General features: G+C 41.3%; 1 protein-coding gene across 3 annotated transcripts in view; it reads right to left on the reverse strand.

Annotated features, from left to right (window-relative positions):
* POLQ (DNA polymerase theta) overlaps window positions 1-23,840 on the reverse strand; it is a 97,464-nt gene that overhangs the window by 32,399 nt on the left and 41,225 nt on the right. For 2 of the 3 annotated variants that reach the window (XM_041002883.1, XM_041002882.1), the window contains 10 exons: window positions 22,360-22,603; window positions 18,161-21,207; window positions 14,368-14,511; window positions 12,934-13,130; window positions 11,831-12,071; window positions 8,404-8,597; window positions 6,427-6,564; window positions 4,615-4,789; window positions 2,136-2,237; window positions 1,303-1,422 (listed from right to left, as the gene is read on the reverse strand). In XM_041002883.1, coding sequence (XP_040858817.1) covers window positions 1,303-1,422; window positions 2,136-2,237; window positions 4,615-4,789; window positions 6,427-6,564; window positions 8,404-8,597; window positions 11,831-12,071; window positions 12,934-13,130; window positions 14,368-14,511; window positions 18,161-21,207; window positions 22,360-22,603 — 4,602 coding nt within the window. Of the gene's footprint in view, window positions 1-1,302; window positions 1,425-2,110; window positions 2,238-4,614; window positions 4,790-6,426; window positions 6,565-8,403; window positions 8,598-11,830; window positions 12,072-12,933; window positions 13,131-14,367; window positions 14,512-18,160; window positions 21,208-22,359; window positions 22,604-23,840 lie in introns of all 3 variants that reach the window. The other variant, XM_041002881.1, reaches the window with a different exon arrangement.

Below are 23,840 nucleotides of genomic sequence, written 5' to 3' on the forward strand. Positions count from 1 at the left end.
ACTTTCTGCCATTCTTTGACCTTTCCCACCCTAACTGGTGGTCCACATGGACATGCATCCTTCTTAACTATGTAAACATCATCAAAAATATTATTTAAAAAAATGGATGGTAGCTTTTTCTGTCTTTCACATTTAAAATGAAACAAAAGCACTAAAATAAACAGGTAAATAAAATTTCTTGCACAAGAGAGATAACCTTTTTAGATTAGAAACTATTTTAGGCAAAAAAAAGTTTAATAGAAACTTAAAAAGACATGATTACTATAGGCATGGTATCCTCATTTTCCAATTCAATAAAATTTCTTCACAACCTCACAACCTCAGTCAACATATAAAGTGTTGTGCAATCACTTCCAAAATTTAAAAAATAAAAAATCTGAGCTGTCCAACATGTTCTCTGTGTGAAAGGGACAATGTTCTCCCTACCTGCCTTTGTCTCACACTGTACAAAAACAGCATTTTCCTGGTCTTTTGGGGGCCATGCGTTTTCTACTGCAGATTTGCCGACAGAATGGCCCATGAGACAGTGCTGCAGTGCTATCTAGTGGTCCTAAATCGGAGAGGCCATTATGTGCCTGATAAGAGATGTGTTTCACATAAGCTTGCTCCAGGCAGGAGCTATAGATAGGGCATTGGCTGTAAGGTCAATGCTAATGAACCAACACTGAACACAAGGTTATCTACTGATTGGCTGGTTTTGACCACAGACTCACAAAACAGCAGTGTTCACGACAACTTTCCACAACACAACTACCATGAATGAGAATTGACTCACTGATGATTATTTGTGTTATGCTTTGTCTCAATTGATTTCCAAATTTATTAAAAAAAAAAAAAGTCATTCTTGGCTAATCAAACTGGCGGCACATTTTTAATCTTTTGTATTTTTAACAGCAGAGTTTCAGATAGATATGAAAAAACTGGTTCCTGTTCTGACAAGGTTCTAGCTCTGAATCACTAAAACTCAGAATTTATTGATTATAAACCTGAGACTCATGCTGAGAATGCGTGGCGTTCCACTACTTCATGCTACTTTGCGTTTCTTCATTCCACTGTATCAAATATACATATTGAAAAAACCTAATTTTCAGAATCAGACTATCAAAAGAATCATTGCTAAAATCATTTCATACACATGTAAAAAACTGAGTCATCACCAGTTTTATGGAATCTTTGAAAGAGTTGAAAACAACACAATTAAAATTTTGTGTTGGTTAATGTGCATCATAAACCCGGCTTTCTTGGTGCTTTGAAAAGCATTCCGACAGCAATGAGCGGCTTGGCAACCATCGGCCACCTCACCTGGGAAGGGCACAAAAGCATGTCGCATGCTCACTGAGAACGGCACGCCCCTGCCTGAGGCTCTGTCATCCATGGGTGCCCAGGGTTTAGGGTTCAGGCCACCTGCATTCACATTTGGTACTCTGCAATGCAAACACTATCATCAGCGGTACATGAGACATCAACAACAGGAAAGATGTGATTATTAGTAAAATCAGTATTACCAACTACAAAAATGCTCCTATTAGAAACTCAATTTAAAGCATAAGATACCTCCTTTAACAAGCATTCAATTAAATATCAAGGCATTTCTAAAATAGCTCCCCCCCCCAGATTAATGTCTTCTGAGATAATTGTTATTTAGCTCCTCAGTAAATCCACCCGGCATATTTAATATATATTCTCTACGCTGTTTCCACCTGCCTATAGGAGAGGTCGTAATGGGATGGGGGGACGTGGAACTCTCCCCTTCAGTATCAGACCTAAAGAAGCATGCAAGAGATCCTCAAGAACTTTCATGAGAAAGCATACTATGAAAATATTATGCATGGACTTCAAAGAGTTTTACACCAAAAGCAGCATATTTTTTAAACTCCATTTTTGACCAACATTTTCAAGTACCTTGCTGAGGTACTAATTCGTGGTTCAGGCCTTAAGCCTTTGACCACCAACTAGTTTCTTGCTGTGCAAACTCAGGGTGTGAAAAAGGTTGTGACTAAGAGAATGGCCATGACTAAAACTATCTGATCCCATCATCTTGCTGGAAGGGTAGCTGTGAGCCTTTCCACACACAACAGCGTATTAGTGCACGTTCAAAGAGCCAGCGTACCTGCCCTTGAGGAACAGGCCTCCACCTTGGCCTGCGGGAGGCGGGCTCTCCCCCACCAGTGTTGGCATTTTGATCTCGAAATCCCTCGGTACATTCTGAATATTTGGTTCTGTAAAGGATATTCGTCCTAAAATCAAGCACAACAAAGACCTAAGATTAGAACAAGGAAAAAAAAAACTTGGACATTTATTTTGACCAAACTATTTTTCTGAATAAACCCAATATTATCTTCCTGTTATCTAGCTCTTAGTATAAAATAATTGTGTAATTAGTAACTTTTAATATGATTGCTATTAAATTGCCTGTTCAGTGTTATAATGCTAACACGTAACAGAACCACGTGTAAGATGTAAGGCACTTTCATCTCAACACACTGTCTTCTTTGCAGGAATATACTCAATACTCAGCACACATGTCCTGGCCTATCAGTTGAAATCAGAAGGCAGCACTGGCAGGCATAAAATGAAAAGTTAACTAGAATACATCAATAAAGCTTAATATGACTCTGGGAGTCCAATTATAAGGCCTCCTGGAAACAGCAAAGCTATGACGACAGTAAAATGATCAATAGTTACCAGAGGTTAGTGGAGCTGAAGGGACAAATAGTGCACAAAGAATTTTTAAAGCAGGGAATATACTCTATATGCTATTATAATTGCAGGTGCATATAAATATGTGTATTTTTGGAAACCTATAGAATGTATATCCAACATTAAATTTTCATGTAAAATGTGGCGAAAAAAAAAGCTTAATGTAATTTATTTCTAACTGTAGAATGGCTTTGTTAAGCTAGAATAACTTGTATTCCTAAAACATTGTGGAAATAATAAAGTTATAAAATTATAGATATAGATATATGAAAGGCAGGTATACAGAGAGAAGGAGAGATAAAGAGAAAAACCTTCTATCCCTATCCATTGGGTCACTCTCCAAGTAGTCACCACAGCTGGTGCTGAGCCAATCCGAAGCCAGCAGGCAGGAGCTACTTCCAGGTCTCCCATGTGGGTGCAGGGTCCCAAGGCTTTGGGCTGTCCTTGACTGCTTCCCCAGGCCACAAGCAGGGAGCTGGATGGGAAGTGGAGCTGCTGGGACAAAACTCAGTACCCATATGGGATCCTGGCGCATGCAAGGAAGGTCTTTAGCCACTAGGCTACCACACTGGGCCCCCAAAACAGATTTCAATGAAGTAGAATTGATTGCCTTCTGCTTTATTAGTAACAAAACTGTGTAACTCCTTTGAGAATTCAACTCTGCTTTTGCTTTTTTATCACCAAGGATTTTATTTAAGTTTACAACGACAGCAATTGTTAAGGTGAGATGTAAGGGGCTAGCACTGTGGTGCAGCACAAGCTGTGCACATCCCACAGAAGCACTTGCTCGAGTCCTGGCTGCTCCACCTCTGCTTCAGCTCCCGTCTCCTGTGCCTGGGCAAACTGTACCAGACCGCTCAACGACTTGGGCCCCTGTATCTGCACAAGAAAACTTATGCACTGCCAGGCTCCTACCTTTGGCCTGACCCAGCCCCAGTGGTTTGTGGTATTTAGGTAATGATTGGTAATGAGACAGCAGATAAAGAAGTTTTTTTCTCTTTCTCTCTCCTATCTCTAACTCTGTCTTTCAAATAAATCAGTTTAAGCAAGTGAAATTTAAAGAGATAACCAGGAAGAAACAAAAGGTAATCTCAATAGGGAAGTAGGAAAAGAGCTGGAAGTTGCTCAGACCGAGGGTTAGGTTAGGAGAGGAAGCAGCGGCTCCCCAAGGCGCCTGCCCTTCCCAGAGCAGCAGACAGCGAGCATTCCAGGAGCAGTGCACCATCCGAGGCACCGCCATGTGCTAATCGGGCTAGAGGCAGGAACACCAATCCCGGCTCTGAGACACTCAGGATTTCATCTAAAAACTCAGAGCTCCAGAATTAAAAGCTAGATTCTGATTTCAAAGCTCACGTTCGGTAGCAGCCATCTAAGCTGTCTCCTCTGTGTTAGAGCGACTCTTCACTGCACGTCACGCTGAGCAAAGATTGAGTACTACAGCTTTTTCTGCACCAGCCTACACTCGTACCTATCCCAAGGGAACCAGAGACTCCCAAAAGACCCTAGGTTTTCTCTTCTGCGAGGGCAAAACAAGACATCCACTTATCATAGAGATGTCACAGAGGCCCAGACAGAGTTAACCCGGGTAGAATGAGAGGCGCAAGAAAGGCTTGGGGCTGAAGTTAGACAGGATTACTGACTCAAACACACACGTCATTCCTACATCCACATTCATGTCAAGCACTGTCTCAGACAAGCAGTTTTTTCTACACAAGAACTTGAAGGCAGAACCTCACCTGTGCATCTAGTTAGTCTCTATGCCTTGAATGGCATGTGTGTTTTAGGAATGGCGTTATACGCCATTGAGCCCAAATGCCAACACTGCAATTCGCTGGCCATCATAAGCAAATACTATAGAAGAACTTGTCTTCCTTTCAAAGGTGGAGGGTATTCACAGATAAAATTTCTCATCACCTGTGGCAGTGTGGGATTGTGAAACAGGATAGATTCTCTCCATTCCAAGAATAGGATTCAGACGCTTTTCTCGCTGCAGGGGAAAGACCACTTTGGTAATAGCATTAGTGATTCTTCTCCATTCTAATATCAAGCCTGGTAAAGGATGCAATGCCTTTAATTTATTTAAAACATCCTGCCAAAGAAAGATAAGAATATTGGATTATTATCCAAATTGTGAATTCCAACTTCACTGAGGTAAATATAATCTCCAAACCCGATAACATCAGATCCGTGACTCAATCCCTGAAGGTTTTTAGGAAACTGTCATGATGAAACTATGGTAACTAGCTAATAAAATGCAAACAAGATAATGCTGAACACTGTCAGTTTAGAGTGACCTTACAAAAAACAAGCCAAGAAGACATCAGGTTAGCCAAATAACTGTCTCCTAATTTCTCATTAAGAAAATGCAACATCACTTTTTTTATGCACTGTCTCAATCCAGTTCTCACATGACTGGAAAACCCTAGTTATTTTCTTGCTTGCCTTTGTATTTACATTTCTGTACTGAGGAAATCAGAAGACATTTCTTTTCAAAACTGAATTCGTCCATGCTATGGATTTTCAATGAACCATTACAAATAGAAAGTTTTTTAGTTGAGATGGTCAATGCCAGGCCAGGCATTGCGGCACAGTGGATGAGCCACAGTGTGGGACGCCAGCATCCACATTAGAGTACCTAGGTTCAAGTTCTGACTCTGCTTTTGATCCAGCTTTCTGCTAATGCCCAACTTGGAAACACACAAGCAAACAATGGCTCACTCCTTGGATCCTAAGCATTTCCATGGGTAAAAGACATGGATGGAGTTCCCAGTTCTTGATTCCAAACTAACCCCGTCCCAGCTACTGCAGGCAGGTGGAGTGACCCTGCAGATAATCTGTAACCCCCACCACTCACTCTCCCCATCTGCAAATCTTCCAAATAAATGAAAGTAACTTTAAGTAGGCAATGAAAGTAACTCTACAAAGTTAAGCTGCAGAAACTTTCCAACGGCAGGCAAATCAGTTAACAAGACAAGGGGCTGAATCCTCAAGTGGCAACTTGCACAGCTCCCTGAAGCTGCAGTAGTCACATTTCCACACAGGATTTCCTATAGAAATTCTAGTTAAAATGTAAAATTTAATTAATTAATTCTCTCAAACTCAGATTTCATGTGTTAGGATTAGCAATTCTACTTAACCAGATTTGAGACAGAGAGAAACTGATTCGTTCCCTTGAACACCCACAGATAGCTGGGCTCGGCCAGGCAGGCATCAGGAAGAGGCATACAGCTCAGGTCTCCACACATGCAACAGGAATGCCATCATGTGAGTCAACACTCCGGCCTCCTGGGACCTATCTTGGCAGGAAGCTGGACTCGGGAGGCAAAGCCTGGAATTGAATCCAGCTACTCTGCTTTGGCACGCAGATATCTTCACTGCCTAAATTTCCACTCCCAGCCGATTCTATTTTTAAATTCATGGAAAACTTATGAACTTTTTAAAATTTCAATTCTTCCATATTTTTCTCCATATTCAGATAACTATACAAATTATATTGTGCTTGAAGTCCGAGATGAACGGATGACACTTAATAAACTTTTTAAATGTTTTCATAACAGGAAAAAAAAACAGAAATGTTAATCTAGACTTTTCGTGTTGGAATAGCACACAACAATACAATAATGTGGAGCTGGATGAGCTCAAAGAGTGGACTATCCGGATGCTGACTTTGTGAGATTCTTTTCATGCTGCACCCACCCAGCTCCGGCACGGCCGCCCCCGAGGCACCTTACTAGTGCTGAGCTGTCGTCCCAGCCTCAGTTTGCCTCCCTTGTCATTCCCTCTCCTGGTAGAACCCAGAGTTTTCTTGCTGCCTTGGTTTTTCAGATCTCCGTTTGGTGGCAATTTCAGTTCCAAAAATAAAACCTGTAAGAAATTAATGCTTCTTTAGTCAAGATCATAAGAACTGTCATTCATAAAAGCGTTGTTTAAAGATTCACTCATTTTTATTTGAGATGCAGATTTTAGAGCAAGAAGGAGAGACGGAGTGAGCGAGCATAAAATAGTTTTAAATGTTCTTTCAGAAAACATCTTCTACAAGGCTACCATAGGTTACAGGAATGTTTCTTTGTGTCATTTTGGAATTACCACATTTAAATGATGCCAATGAAAATGCTAACTTTTTTATTTAGTAGAGGATTAAGCTTATGGTTATAAACTAAGCTGAAAGTATGTTACCACAAAAATTAAAAGAAAAAAATAAGAAAGCAAAGGGAAGGGGAGGGGAGGGAGAGTGGGAGGGTAGTATGGGAAGTTTAGTGTTCTCAAAATTACATATATGAAATACATGTAATTTGTTGCCTTTTTCAAAGAATCAATTAATATTTAAAGTAGTCTGTCCATATCCTTATACTAACACAAGCTTTACATGGTCATGAACACAGCTTGCATCTCTGTGCTGAGTAAACAGTAAATCAGCTACTGACACTGAAGACTGCGAGCTTGCCTAAATTCCACTTCATATGGCAACAGATTTAACCATTCAATCATTTATCCCACAGATTACAAAATCAGAGAATACTGAGGGAAGAGGGGATCCAAAAAGCCATCTAGTTCCATCACAACACTGGGCTCTGGGATTCTCTAGACACAAAGTTAGGAGGCTGGCTAATCCAGTGCAGCAGCAGTGAAGCATAGCGTGGCCAGCACACACCTCTTGAAGAAATGAGGCTTATGTAGAGAAGGGATCTAAGCTCCAGGGCGAAGGGAAGATCCCAGGTAACGCTGACGCTCATGAGCTCAATATCAGAGCTAAATCATGGGCAACTCCAAACTAGCCACTCTATCTACTCACTTAGTTGTAAATCTTGAGTGGGTCTCAACAAATCTTGGTTTATTTTCCCACTGTTTTAAAACTTAAGACCATCTGCAGACTTGCAATATGAAGGACAAGCCCTCACAGTCACCCTCTCCCTATTACATCTCTAAAACAACCCAATTATCCACTGTAAGGGTGCAAGCCAGGCACCAGAGGAGAATGAAAAGCCAGAACAGAATGCTATCCTATGAAGATAAAACAAGAGTAACTTTGTCAGAGTTTTATGAGGTAGGGCTGGCATTGTGGCACACTGGGTTAAGATATCCCCTGAAATGCTAACATCCCACATGGGCACTGGTTAAGTCCCAGATGCACCACCGCTGGCTCCCTGGGAAAGTAGTGGAAGATGACCAACGCACCTGCCCCTGCCACCCCAGGATAGAGTTCCAGGGTCCAGGCTTCAGATGGAAAATCTCTTTCTCCCTTTATCTCTGTAACTCAAAAAACCTTATACAAAGTGACAAAAATCTTAATTAGGTTTAAGACAAACACACACACACATCACTGCTGCTTTTACATCTCAGCGAAGTATCCAATCTCCTGTGCTAGAGAAGCATGTGGAGTGGGGAAAGACACAGGGTTCAAGAAACAGCTAAATTCCAGGAGAAACAGCTATGCCAACATGCAACCACCATTTCTAACCACGTGTTCAACAACCATGCGGTGAGCGCCTCCTCTGCCCAGGCAGACCCCTGCCCTATACTGCTGGCATCCAAGGGCTTTTCTTCACATAAACAGGGACAGAGCTTAAAGTGAGATGCTGGAATACTCCATTCCTAAAGCATTCCTGCTGACTGTTTTATTTTTCTAATTGGATACTTAAACGCATTTTAGAACTACACACATACATCATTTAAAAGGAAGAATTTCCCAGTCCCCAGTACAACCTCAGCGATGTCATCAGAGCTGGTGAAGGAAAAGCCATGGCCGGCGAGCTGATAGGCCTCGGTCTCGATCGCATCCAGCTTGGCTTGCATTATATGTTTCTGACTCTCACATTCTGCAGTACTAAAGCCGATTCCATTTAGTTCTAGCAAAGCCAAGCAGTACTGAGAAGGCATTTCCACTTTACAGAAAATATCTGAAAAGAAAAAATGAAAACTAAAATGTTAATTCACCAACTGACTAAATCAGCAGCATTATCCAAACGACATAGAATTTATGTAGAAAAATCCAGAGATGACTCCTGAATTATCCTTTAGGATCTAGTCCCTTCAGCAGTAAGCAGCAATAAAAAGTAAAAGAATATAGGTATTTAAGCATTATTCTACTGTCTTTGTCCACATAGAGGGCAGAAGATCTAGCAATTGTGCGAATAGCGTGCATTACAAGAGACTGTATTTGTCCCAAAATAATGTTTCTGCTTGTACTCCTAGGACCAAGACAGCTAACCTTATTTGCTAAGCTGATCACATAGTATTCATTCTTCAAAACATTTTCAAACATTTCAGCCCCACAGATTCATGCTGTACAACTAACTAAACACAGCTGGGGCTGGAGCTGTAGCACAGTGAGTAGGCACCGCCTGTGAAGCGAGCATCCCATGCACACATCGGCATTGTCCCACCGCTCCACTTTCAATCCAGCTACTGACTAACAGCCTGGGAAAAGCAATGGGAGATTATTCAAGTGCTTGCATCCCTGCCATCTGCATGGGAAACCTGGAGGAAAGACCTGGCTTATGGCTTTGGCCTGTCCCAGCACTGGCTATTACAACCATCTGGGGTATGAACCGACAAATGGAAAATTTCTGTCTCTCTCTTTGTAACCAATTTTCAGATACATATATCAATCTTTAAATCTTTTTTATATGCTTTCCTTTTTCAATATTTATGTATTTTTATTGGAAAGTTAGACTTTTAGAGCGAGAAGACCTTCCATCTGCAGGTTCACTCCCCATATAGCTGCAATAGCTGGAGCTGAGCTCATCCAAAGCCAAGAGCCAGGAACTTCTCAGGACCTCCTACATGGGTGCAGGGTCCCAAGGCTTTGGGCCATCCTCCACTGCCTTCCCAGGCCACAAGAAGGGAGCTGGATGGGAAGTGGAGCAGCCAGGACGTGAACTAGTGTCCTTAAAGGATCCAAGGTATGCCAAGCGAGGACTTACTCACTAGTCTATTGTGCCAGGCCCTAAATATTTTTTTAAAAGGCTAAAAATTGGGCCCGGCACGGTGGCGCAAGTGGTTAAAGGTCCTCACCTTGCACGCCCGGGATCCCATATGGGTGCCGGTTCTAATCCCGGCAGCCCCGCTTCCCATCCAGCTCCCTGCCTGTGGCCTGGGAAAGCAGTCGAGGACGGCCCAAAGCTTTGGGACCCTGCACCCGCGTGGGAGACCCGGAAGAGGCTCCTGGCTTCGGATCGGCGTAGTATCGGCCCGTTGCGCTCACTTGGGGAGTGAATCATCGGATGGAAGATCTTCCTCTCTGTCTCTCCTCTCTGTACATCCGCCTTTCCAATAATAAAATAATAAAAATAAATCTTAAAAAAAAAAAGGCTAAAAATTGAAGTTTCATAAGATATATAAAAGAATCAGTGTTTTTTTTAATTTGTTGACATTTTTCTTCAGGCCACCCTAAGTCGGTTCCCAGCGTGTTCTATCCGCCCACTAAGGTGCCAGTGAAAGGGTGCAGTTGAGAAGCAATGCACTGACAACAGTTGTTATCACAAAGGCTCTGAGAAGACCTGCAGCACAATAATGTAATTATTTTATCTGAAAACCTCGAAATTACTGGCCATAAAAGCCTTCAGTTTACATAATACCTGTTTTCACACTGAAAGTTAAATGTCTACAGAATGCAGATGTGGAAAATACAAACCTACCCAAATAAGGAAAAAAAGACTTCAGTTTCTGAGCAAGCACAGCCCACCCCGGCTCAGCTCCACACAGTCTCTGAAATAATGCTGGTCTCCACCAGCAGGAGGGATCTCCAAACACCCATAACCACCACCCCAAACAAACAAACGACAGCTACCAGCATCTAAAAGCCAACAGCAGGTGCTGGGCAGCCAAACCAGGGCTTAGGGAACCTCAAGTCACAGCACAATTTCCTGTGATGCAGGAAGAGAGAAATAGAGTGCTGGGTTCAGCACGGGCACAGTGAGAGGGACACACAATGAGTAAAAGGCGTGGATCCACATGCAGCATCAAGGAACAAGGCGGTCATGAAAATGATTCAATATCCACGTCAATATCAATTCAAACACTGCAGGATATTTATTGTGTTATTTGATCCTTATAGCATCATAAAAACCAGACTCATAAGTGTTCTAATAAGTTGTCTAAGAGGATCCAAACCCTGTGCTGTGTGAACGCATCAGGCTGCTGTTTCCAGTACTGCGAGATCAGTCAATACACTCCTGGTACAACCTCCTCACAAAGAAGTCAACTCTGTCTAGCTCCGCCACCTCTGCCAAGGCATCTGCGAGGCTCTCTGGAGACAATGCACTCAATCTAAGTTAAAAGACTATGTAACCAATCTGCCTTGTTGGCCAAAAAGAAAACCTCTGTCAAAGAAAAAAACAAAGCTTTTGATAGTTCACTTTTTAAAAAAACTTATGAAAAAAAAAATTTCTAAGTATGGGTAGAAATCATTTGATAGCACTGAAATGTAAGATTAGGGCCCGGCACGATAGTGTAGCAGTTAAAGTCCTCACATTGAACACACCTCGATCCCATATGGACGCTGGTTCTAATCCCAGCAACCCCACTTCCCATCCAGCTCCCTGCTTGTGGGCCTGAGAAAGCAGTCGAGGATGGCCCCTGTGTGAGACCCAGAAGTTGTTCCTGGCTCCTGGCGTCTAATTGGCTCAGCTCCAGCCATTGCGGCTGCTTGGGGAGTGAATCATCGGATGGAAGATCTTCCTCTCTGTTTCCTCCTCCTCTCTGTATATCTGCCTTTCCAATAAAAATAAACAAATCTTAAAAAAAAAAGAAGTACAAGATTAGCAATAAACACTAAAATATCATTTGTCTCTAGCAGGGCTAAACAGTGCCAGACGTATGTTTTTACAAGTAAACTTTCACTGGACGACAGCACGCCCATTCACCTGGATACTGCCCGAGGCTGCTTCCTGCTACAATGGTAGAACCTGGTGTCTGAGATGGCACACAAAACCAAAAATGCTTACTATGTGGTCTTCTCGGGGGGGGGGGGGGGGGAAGGAAAAGTTGACTCCTGTAGTAAATGATCCAAAGGTGGGGTCTGCAGAAAATGGGTCATTTACCCATCTGTGAAAGAGTGATTAAATACTTGTATCCCATTGCGTAACCAACAAAAAGCAACAACAACAAAAGCGCCTAGAACTGTTTTTACCTTGAAGCTTTTCTTTCAGCAACAGAGAGCTGAGCTGATTCATACAGTTGAAGGTGAGAATGGACTCCACAGATGCTCGGTACCGCCCAGAATGTTCCGTGCTAACATTTAGCCCCAGGCTTTGAATTCCCTGGCCAGTCTCCATCCCTTCTAGGAGTGGAAGCTCATGAGGAAGAAAACTGGTAACTATGCTATGAAGAGTCGGCTCCTTAGAATCCGGATCCAGCAGCCAGCATGCCACCTGAGTGGGGAACAATCAGGATATTCTCTTGATTTTTTTCAAAAACATTTCTGTTCCCTTCAATTAAAAAAAAGTCGGGGGAGGAGCTCCTTTCTGCTCTCACTCATTTTCCCTTGGCATTTATTCTGCCAGGAAAAAGGAAGGACTACTGGAGAAGGACGCCCTTTGGATGGCACTGACCTTAAGGGGAAAGCCACCGCCTTCTCAGCAGCTTTAGGCTGACCCGGTGCTGCAGTGCTTTAGGCTGACTGGGTGCTGCAGCAATCCGAGGGCCTTGGGTCAACTGAAACTACGTTTCAAAACGAACATGGGCTGCTCATTAACACTGATTTTCCCCACAAAATCCAAAGATGGTGCTACACGGTTTTAGGTTTATTTAGCTCATTCAAAAACATCAGAAGGAAAGCATGAAGATTTTACTATTAAGATCTCACATCCAGGGCAGGGATTTGGCACAGTACCTGAGACACCCATAACCCACATCAGAGTACACGCCTGAGTCCTGGCTATCCTAATTCTGATCCAGCTCATTTGCACCCTGGGAAGCAGCAGATAATAGCTCAGGTACATGCTGCCCATGTACCACAGGACAAAAAGTTCAGCGCTTATGACCAATAGTTACAAATTCTTTTTTCTATGTCACAGAAATGACATTTACATTAGGGCTTGGGGTTGGTGTTTTTACCTACAAAAAGGCATTTAGTGAATGATATTCGATTCTGCATGAAAAGATTTCTTGGTTAAAAAGTAACTTCTCCACACTTAAACAGTACTATTAAAGGTAAGTAAACACAAAGTCATTAAAGATTTAACATTTTTTTTAAAAAAAATAAGTATTCAAAAACTAAGTAAGACATAGAACCTTAGGATCTTCGGAACTTTGTTCGAGGGAGATGCCACAGGACAGGAGAAGAACTTTATAGGTCTGGATGAAATCATAGATGATAACAGAGCATTCTTTAGCAGACTCCTTCTGTAGGCAGGACTGAAGACGCCCCAGCCTATCATTCACAGACAGGCTGGGATCCAGAGAAGGTGGCGCCAAACTGGCACTGATTTCTTAAGAAGGAAGAGAAAAAAAAAGTCTTAAGGCAAAGTCACGTTCACTTAAAGAAGTAATCCTTACCAGAGAGGACAAAGAAGGCTGAGCAGGCAAGGGGTCTCCATCCACATGACTCCATACTCACCGGACCCTTATTAGCTATGTTTATATGAAAATCAAAATCAAAAATTATGCTTTAGAACACTTATAATGTCCTACTGAATGAGGTGTAAAAAATAAAATATCAATGCTTTTGAAAGTGAAATTATATTTTTCAAAATGAAGAATTAAAGAGGGGTCCAGTGCAGGAGCCTAGTGGCTAAAGTCCTCCCTTACATGCGCTGGGATCATATACAGACACTGGTTCATATCCCAGCTGCTCCACTTCCCATCCAGCTCCTTGTTTGTGGCTTGGGAAAGCTGCAGAGAATGATCCAAAGCCTTAGGACCTTGCATCCACATGGGAGACCTGGAGGAAGCTCCTGGCTCCTGACTTCAGATTGGCTCAGGTCCGGCCATTGTAGCCACTTGGGGAGTGAACCAGCAGACGAAAGATTTTCCTGTCTCTCTTCTCTGTAAACCTGACTTTCCAACATAAATAAGTCTTAAAAAAAAAAAAGTATTAAAGACAGGAAAGCATCAAAAATTAATTTTTAAAAGATTTAGCATAAATCTACAACACGAAAAATAAACTAAGTACAAATTCAAGTTCTGACTCATTCCAAGACACCTTTCTGGCAAAACAACTAAAAACATTTCATGATTACTGGAAAACAGATATATGGCATTCTTAGTTTTGCTACTATGGAAAATGAACCAATCAGTTGGGTACGCAATAGACATAATCGGACTACAGCTCTTTCCTTTGTGAATCCACTTCTGTAAATCTTCTCTCCAATACTGCCTGCAGGCAAGTTCCACATACCCAGTCAATGGGAGAGAAAAGTGACAACTCCAATGGTTCAGTCTTAAAAAGCAAATCCTGAAGGTAACAAGCAAATCCCTGAAGCTCCTCTGCCCCTCAGGGAAGAGCATCGTTCGCCTGATGGGACAGGCAGGACGGAGCAGGCGGCAGGCTCTCATCCTGGTTCCCGTGTGCAGCAATGGTCACACGAGCTACTCTCCAAATGCTAATAATTTTCATCCTACTCACAAATCCTATGTAAATTCCAGGAAGTAATTCTCAAATAAGATCACTATCTTCACAGATGTTACATTAACCAACATGTTGATTAGCCAACACTGTTCACTTACCAGAACTCTTCTGTTCCTTTTGTAATGAAAAATAATATGCATCCCTTCCACCCCAGCACACTGCCAGGCCAACCACCAGCATGTCATCACAGCCTGGAACCGGGAATCCGTCAGCTCCACTAGAGGTTTCCTGAGATGAATCAACTAAAGGAATCAACAGCAAGATCATTTTTAAGAGTCGATAAAAATAAAATCAAACTGTTTAAAAAGTGACAATAAAAACTGATAGACAAAAATTTCATGATCCTAAAATACATATTAATCATTTCATTTAATCATTTTATTATTGATATTATCTTCCATTGATACCTTTTGTAGGTACAGTGATTTTTCCCTTTCCCTTCCATTTCTCCCCCCACCATTTTATCCTGCATTGTAATAGTAGTATAGACCTTCAGAAACAGTTACAAACTTAATGTTCTGCTGTATAAGTGCATCATGGCATTGTAGCCATATACAAAGCTAGAAAATCTAACACATTGTCAAGATATTTTTAACTGTTTCACTGGAAGATTTCCTTTTATTCAGGAACAGAGTGTATACTGTGACCTGTATCTCCATATTTGGAGCAGCACAATCCACATTAGCAAAGGCATAGAAACAGAGGTGCCCACTGAAAGAGAAATGCAGAAAGAAACTGTGAGCGGACAAGATGGCCAATAGGGGGACACAGGTGTAAGGAACAAGCCCGCACGTTTCACCATACACAATGATCAAATCTAACTGAATAAGGAATCTAAACTTACACCCAGAAACCATCAAACTTAATAAAATGTAGGAAATAATCTACAAGATAAAGGTACAGGCAAAGACTTCCTAGAAAAATCATCAAAAGCACAAGCAGTCAAGACCAAAATAAACAAATGGGACTACATCAAACTAAAAAACTTCCACAAAGCAAAGGAAGCAATCAACAGAGTGCGAGGAAATCTTTGCACACTACACGACAGACAGAAGACTAATACCCAGAATATACAAAGAACTCCAGAAAAACCATAATAACAAAACAAATAAGTCAGTCAACAAATGGACAAAGGAAATGGGCAGACACTTTTCAAAGAAACAAATCCAAATGGCTAACAGACATATAAAAAACAAGTTCAAACTCCCTAGCAATAGGGGAAATTCAAATAAGAACAACACTGAGGTTCCACTTAACTCCATGAGAATGGCCCACATACAGAAAACTACCAACACCATCTGCTGGCCAGGATGGGGGTTGGTGGGGAAGGAACCCTACTCCACTGCAGGTGGGATTGCCAGCTGGTGCGACTGAAAATTCACCTACCATATGACCCAGCAATCCCACTCCTGGGAATATATCCAAAGGATCTAATACTGTTGCACAATCAACAAATAGCAAAAACATGGAAACAATCTAGATGCCCACTGATAGAGGACTGGATAAAGAAACTATAATACATCTACTCTATGGAATACAATTCAGCTATTAAAAAGAATAAAATTCTATTTCTTGCATCCAAATGGGACCGGCTAGAGACCATTACGGTAAGTGAAATGAACCAATCTCAAAAGGGCAGATGTCACATGTTTGCTCTAATATAAGACAACTCCCACAGAAAACACAAAACAAATAAAGGAGAATAAACACACATGTGTAACTCCACAAAGGATGCCACATACACCAGGGTATCAGGAACCAAGGAAAATCAAAACAAGGCATCTCTACTAAGGAATGGAGAGACGCCCAATGACATTTCCAAATATACACAGACAACAAGAAATTACAGTCCTACTATTACCTATGCCAACAGAGTCATGACCCACGTAAAGAGCAGAAAGCTGGGAACATTTCTGATGCATCTCATTTTAAGTCGTTGTCCTCTTCCAATGTTAATATGACTGAGTGGTTGTTTTGCTCATCTTCTTAGTGCATGGCTCTATCAATTTTCAGTTTTTTGTTTGTTTCAAATTCAATTATTTTTGCTGTGAATTTTACATTCTTTGCACTTGCCATTTTGTTTGTCTTTTTCAACAAGTCCTTGCAATTCATTCACAGATCATTCATAAGAGACACTGATCATCTGTAAGCATCTGATGTTGTTCATGTCCCTTTCAACACTGTTTTTGCCACATCTCATGGCATTGATATTGTTTTTACTGTGATTTTTTTTCAACACCACATGGGTCATGCAGTAGCATCAATTTCTACAAGAGTTTGACTTTCTTTTTCATCACTTTAGCGATGCATTGGTCATTCTGTGACATGTTGTTTAACTTTACACTGATGTAAATTTTCTGTTTTTCACCTTGTTGTGGACTGTGCTTTCTGGCTCCATGTTTATGGTAATGTATAATAGAAGTGTAGTGGAAATCAACAGGTCCAGATGTGCTACAAATGGTCCTAACTGGAGACCATTATGCTCAGTGAAATGAGCCAGTCCCAAGAGGACAAATATCTTATGTTTTCTCTCATGTAAGGTAACATTCATGTAAAATACAAAATAAATATATAGATGAACAAGTATAAACATATGTTCTCATATATGTATAATGGAGACTACATGCCAGGAAGTGAAGTTACGTTTCAATCATTTTTAGATATCTGTTTGGTATATATCAGTGCTTTTCAAATAAAATAACTATTTTTAAAAAGAAACTATGTCAGCAAGTAATATGGTGCAGCGTATTAAGCCACTGCTTCAGATATCTGCATCTCTTACGTAGTGCTAGTTCAAGCTGTGGCTGCTGCACTTGTGTTGCACTCATGGATCCCAGGAAGCAATAAATAGATAAAAACTCAAACACATGGGCCGCTACCACCCATATGACAGACTCCTGGCTTCGGCCTGGTCCAGCCGTGGTTGTTGCTAGCACTGGGGAATGAACAGGCAGACAGAAAATGGTCTCAAGTTCTCTCTCTCATACACTTACACAAACACATTATACTCTTACTCCTTCTCAAATAAAAATGTCAACAAGCAACAAAACTGTCTTATTTTTATCTCCAATACCCAGAAAATAACCATCACATAGGAATTCAATACATATTTCTTAAATCTGAGAACATCCTGCTTGAGTCTACACAGAGCCTGATACAGAAATGTTATTCAACATGAAAAGCTCACATAAAACTTGTCATGAACACATCTGTCTCATGAATTGAAATCCAGACACTCAAAACACTTTAACAATCTATTCATGGAGACTTAAAAAATGTAATTGAATCTCTCATTACCACACCAGGTTGTCAAGTAGACTACAGTCATTCTCTATTTTCTAGAATGTAGACTTTTGAAAAGAGACCATAAGGTTCAATCCTCTCAAAATCTAGAATAGCTCTGCAAGGCTTTGCAATCAACACTTAAAATATAATTCATAGCTATCTTTATAAATCGATGTTCTACTTGAATTGAGTCTTGAACTGAGTCAAAATGTAGTTAATGCACATTGCAAAAAACAGTATCTATTTGCTATTTTTGTTGTTATCAAAGATAATGTAAAATAATTCATGAGCTTTGATGATTAATAAAACACCATTATGTCAGGTTAAAATATCATTAAGAAATGGCTGATCATATTCAGAGTATATTTTTTAACCTAATATTTTGATTAACACCATCTATATTACATGCAACTTTTACACTTGAAAACAAATGTTAGCAATCTACTGTTGCATGTAAATCCACATAGGAGGTACTTATTAGAGGAGATACTCGTTAAATTTTGGACATTTAATATCCAATTCTGAAAAACCCAAATCTCATCTCAGTCCACTAACCAGCTGATCCCTGAGAAACACTAAAAACTTTGTTTAACTCTAAATTCTTACCTTGTTTAAACCTACCACCAATGGCAACAGATCTAGAAGGTCTCATCTTTTCACAAGCCACAGAGATGGAGAATCGCTTTTTGCACTGCCATTCATTAATGAATGTTTGAAAGAGAGTTCGATCACTTGCCACATCAATTATAGCCAAGCTTTCTGAACTGCAGGAGTCTTGGGTTGACTGTAGTTCATCCTGCGACAGCTGCAATGAAAAGCTTGTTTCTCTCACAGGACTGTCGCCTTTGGAGCCGTTTCTACATTTAGGACTTAACTTATGGTTTATATTTGAAGGTGAGTCAAATGAGTAATTTTCACCTGGTGCTACAACACTCCGCGTTTTCTCAAGTTTTACAGATGTTCCAAGAATCCCTGACAATGGAAGCTTGGAAGCAGATGTTGGGATGGGAGTAGGAGGAACAAGACCATTATCATCAACTGCACAGCTTTCTTTAGCAGGCAAGAGGGACGAGGTGTCACCGCGCCTGGCATTGTACTCCAGTGCCTCATCCTTGGTATTTACAACTTCGTTATTAGGAAAAATGGAAATTCCCTGTACTTGACTTGTCCTCAGATGTGAAATCAGTTCTTGTTTCTCATTTAGCTTTGTTGTTCCTTCTAAACTAGACACATTCACAGTCATTACTTTCACAGTTCCTTTTTCTAAAGGACTGGGCACCTTATCTAAAATCCTCTGCAGTCCTGGGCTTAAATCAAATGATGCTCCTGACCATAACAACGAGTCATTTTGCCTGACCCCAAACAACCTGGACTTGGGATTTTGTTCATTTTGTTCTTCAGTTACTTCCCTTTGGCAGTGATCCTTACCTGCATCATCTAGCTCCACTGTTCTAAGAGATACTGCAGCACTCTCTTTTTCTGAGACAAAAAATCCATCTACATTGTCCAAAGCCTCAACCATCTGGCTAGAATCCACTTCTGAAAATAGAACAGATTCATCGCTGAAACAGGCCGCCCACTGCTGATTACCTTGATTCTCGCTCTTGTTCATTTTTTCAATGAGGTCCTTTTGATGTGGACTCACACAACCTCTGCAGTTTTCTGACGTTCGATCAGAGAGATCGGATTCTTTCATTGGAACCTCCGGTGGCTGTTCTTTTGTAAGGCCGTCATCACTGAAACTATCAAACAGTAAACAATCACTCATATTTAGACTTGTTTCAGGAGTTGGCAGGCTCTCTCCTTCTCCACCAATGGGAGAGCTCTTCTGAGGACACAGGGCTGTAACTGACTTTACAGTTCCTTGCGTTTGATAACCTTGAAGAAAACTAGTTAATTGGGAGTCAGTAACAGAGAGTTCATTCCCTTTAAAACAAGGTTTGTGTTCTTCCAGTAGTACTGGAGAATGACAAATGTGGTTTTCTGGAGTCTGGTTGTTAACACCATGTGCACCAGTGCTTTGCTTCATAACCTCGATGGTCTTGAGGTCCATCTGATCTGTCTGAGTTGCTCCTGGAGAACACCGCTTTCCAGAAAAGGCAGTGTCCGGTTTATTCTGCAAGGAGGTCACTGAACTCTGTCTGGCCACACTGTTGCCTTGAGCTGCCAACATGGCATTTTCTGTTGTCACCTGTTGTATCATTTTCTCTGACTGAGTATCAAGGTAGAGACTGTCTTCAAAATCACAGGGAACTAAACCCAAGCTGGGAGCATGATCATTTTTAATTTGGTTAGTTGTATAAACATCAGCTTTTTCTTGCACTCCGGGGGAATTCGGAAAATTCTCCAGTTGGTCTACCTTACCAAATGTTCCAACTGGCAGAAGTATTCTGGGTCTCTCAATTCTGCTTCCTTTATCTCCCGAGGCAAGAAAATGACCTGGTGTCTTCTCAGCAGGATTAACCTCCATATTCAGACACGTGGCAGCAGCAACATTGGAGTCTCTATTTGTCGAATGATTGACGGCCTCGCAGGGCATTTGTCTCTCTCGTGCATCTCCATGTTTGGTATCAGTGTTTGTCTGCTTATCAGCATGCTTTTCCATGCACTGCTTAGTTGGAAGGGTGTCATAGTGCTTCACATAACCATTTTGGCTTTCTGGATTACCCTGCATCAGCACTCCATTTCCTTTCTCTGTCTCAACAGCAGCTAATCCCCTTGCAGGTTCCATTCCCACATTAGTGGCTTCTTGATAAGTCACATTTTTCCTTTGGGATCCTGTGACAACACATGCCCCAGCAGTGCCACTAATTATTGTTCTGTTCCTTGAGCAACTCTGCTCTGTTTGTAATGGAAAAGATTTTCTTTTACATTTTTCCTTAGCATCCAAAGACAGATTTTCAGGAAATAATCCTGGACTTCTAAATTCCACATTCTGCTCATTGATGGTAAATGAATCTTCGCAAATAGGACTGGACGTTGTTTGTCCTCGCACACCACTAGTGCGCATCCCAGAGTCTTCCACAGGCCTGCTGTTGCTGGAGCGTTTTAGCTGCTTTCTATGTTTCAAGATTCGAAAAGCTGTGCTCTTGCCTGAACTTCCTGAATACACAGATGTCTTCTCAATTTTCTCAGGTGAAGAAGTCTGAACAACTTCCTTAGTGCCTATTTGTTCCCCACTCAAAGGGTTTCCTGACTTCCCCCTGTCTCTATCCAAAAGAGCCCGCTTTCTTGCTCTGAAGACGGATTGCCTCTCACGTTCCTGATTCCCATCCTGCAACTTACCATGAAAGGAATTTGCATGATCTCTACTTCTATGCAAATTGTGCACTCTAGTTGGTGAATCACTCAAGCTTGTACTACTTCCGTTTCTTGATGTTAATTTTTTACAAAAACTCTTAGCATGGGATGTATGTTCTTTTCCATCTGACTTACTACTGTTCATCAAATGAATATCAGAACTTAACGGAGAATATGGCTCCCATTGCACTCCCATTTCAACTAGGTCTTGCTGAAGAATCACTTTAGCTTCTTCCACTATAAGGGCTGCTGCTTCCCTTTCAGTTAATCCCTTTCTTCCAGACACCCAGATAGTTCGCAAACTCCGCCGTTCTTCGACTGCCTCCTCTTCCTCATCCACTGCCTTTCGGGTGCTATACAAGAAGACAGGAAAATAAAGTAGTTAATGTACTGATTTCATTTATTCATACAACAATATGCGCTAGGGCTGCCACCACGGCTTAGCAGGTGAATGTGAATGTGGCACCAGTATCCTAGCCAGTTAAAATGCCAGCTGTTCTACTTCCCACCCAGCTCCCTGCTAATGCACCCGTGACAGCAGCAGCAGACAGCCCACGTGCTTGTGCCCCACCCTCATGGGAGACAGAGAAGGAGTTCCTAGTGCCTGACTTTGTATCAGCCCAGCTCTGGCCATTATAGACTTTATGGTCATTTGGGGAGTAAAACAGCATATGGAAGAGCTCTCTCACTCTCCCTCTTAACCCTGACTTTCACATAAATAAATAAATCTTAAAAAACAAAATGTGTATGTGCTAAGCAAGCACACTAAGCTCTTCTAGGAACTGGGAAATAATATTGAACAAAGACAAAGTATCTCTTCCAAGGTATTTATCTGCTTCTTGGAGGATTTAGAAACTAAACCAATGTTTAAGATACATTCTGTGCCACTGCTACTAAGAGTTGCATATAAAAATGCAGCATAAAAAAGAACTGGGTACTTGCATAACTTGTAAGTGATGTCATATGAGAAGGTTTTAACAAGGAAGATTTTTTTAAGCAGAAGCCTTAAAAAAGGTGAAAGTCAATAAACTCTCACTGAAAACACGTCCTAAACACAATATAAACTCTGGACATTTAGGAAGGGACTAGAGAGAAACCAAAGCCAGCAGTTACCGGGGGGGTGGGACCTAGAAGAAACAGCAGTGGATGGATTCTTGCTTTCTACCTCAGGTCCAAGTCAGAACCATTGAGACAGATTAGTTTCAATAAAAACAGCTGGAGCACACAGACTGACAGGAATCAGAGTAGAACTCAGGGTAAGTCTTGGTATTACTAACTTTGATCAAAATAGATTCTGGCCTTCCAGCTGAGGCACAAGCACCCGAGTCCATAACCCCCACAGCTGTGTTTCTGATTACCGGCTTCAACCTGCCCCAGCCTTAGCTGTTGTTGCAGACATCTGAGGAATGAACCCGTACACAAGATAGCTCTATGTGCCTTTCAAATGAAACAGATTTTTATTTAAAAACAAAAACAGGGACAGAGGTATAGAGGGATTTTCTTACCTTTTAAAAGGTGCAGCATTTTTCAGAACCACCTCCACCTCGGTAACAGTGGCTCTAGCAAGATCTGCCACCGTGAGAAAGCCAGAAGCATAGAGAAATCTGGCTCTCTGAGCATTAAGTAAGGATACCCGGACCAGGTCACACAGCTCCCTCTGGATGCCAAAAGTAAGACGCTTCTGAAACTGGGACAGTAGAAGCTCCATGTTGTACCAACCCAGGCGGTTGGAAAATACTGTAATCATCCCTAGAACAGTCAATGAACACATGTTCAATTAAAAAGTCCTTACAGATCATATGCTTGCAATGAAAGAATCTCAATTTAACTTGAATTGTGGCAGTGCAGCAAGGTGGAGGAATCCTCCATGGGGGGAGGGTTTCAGAAAGGGTAGGGGGAATCCCAGTACCTATAAAACTGTGTCACGTAATGCAATGTAATTAATAAAAAATAAACAAGAAAAAAAAAAAAAAGAAAGAGGAAGAAGAAAGGAAAAAAAAAAGTCCTTACAGATCATGCCTACATCTCTTACTTTCCTGGTTTGGCTTTGTTAATGGAAGAATCAGAAGGCTTCACAAGGTTCAAGGTGCACTGCATATGAGAGCAGCCTAACAATGAAACACCACTTGTTGGAAATTCAAAGCACACAAAGAAGCCCTCGTCCTACTTCATCCTCTTTCATGCTTCTCTCGTCCTTATCTGCAAACAGATAAAGGACATATTCTCCTGGGTGAAAAGAAAGTAATCAAAATGTTCAAGTGCTGGGAGGACTCCAAAAACTGAAGTTTCCATTATTACTTACTTCATATAAAGGTTACTCAGCTCAACATCTATGTCCTCTTGAAATAAAGAGGCCAGAGCAGCAAAGTGCCCAGTCATTAAGAAAGTCACTTCCCTATGAGAACACTAACCCTAAAGGCAATGTTAGAGATGCCAGTTAACTGAACAAGAAGTCCCTCCCTTCTCACTGCCCTCCTCCACATTTTCTCAGTGTCCACTGGAATGCACATCTTACACATGTAAATACACACATCCTCAATGCGCTGAGTGTTTCCTGCCAACAAGCTTTGTGTGAGCACTGCTTGGTAAAATAGGTCCAGATTTCTGTCTGGCTGTTGTGTTTAATGTCTTTTTCTGGGGAAGCTCTCGTTTCCTTAATACGTGAACTCCACATTCTAAGCTTGGTAAAGAACAGAATTCCTTCTCACCTGCCAACTTTTGCCTAAATAACCACAACCTTCATGCCAAAGGGAGATCACTAAGAAACTTGTCTCTCTTGCTTCTTTTTTAAAAGCAAAAACAACAACAACAACAAAAAAAAACAAGAAAAAAATAAAACCCTAAAGAATACGAGAAAATCAAGGAGAGGGACAATAAACACTCAACTTTAATGACCGCAAAAGGAAAAGATCCAGAAAAATGGTTTGTGTTGCCAAGTCCTCTACATCACGGCATGAGTACAGAAGAGCAATACTTTTATACCTTT

The sequence above is a fragment of the Ochotona curzoniae genome, unplaced genomic scaffold (assembly GCF_017591425.1).
Source record: "Ochotona curzoniae isolate NIBS_2020 unplaced genomic scaffold, NIBS_Ocur_1.0 scaffold_2587, whole genome shotgun sequence".
Classification (NCBI taxonomy): Eukaryota; Metazoa; Chordata; class Mammalia; order Lagomorpha; family Ochotonidae; genus Ochotona; species Ochotona curzoniae.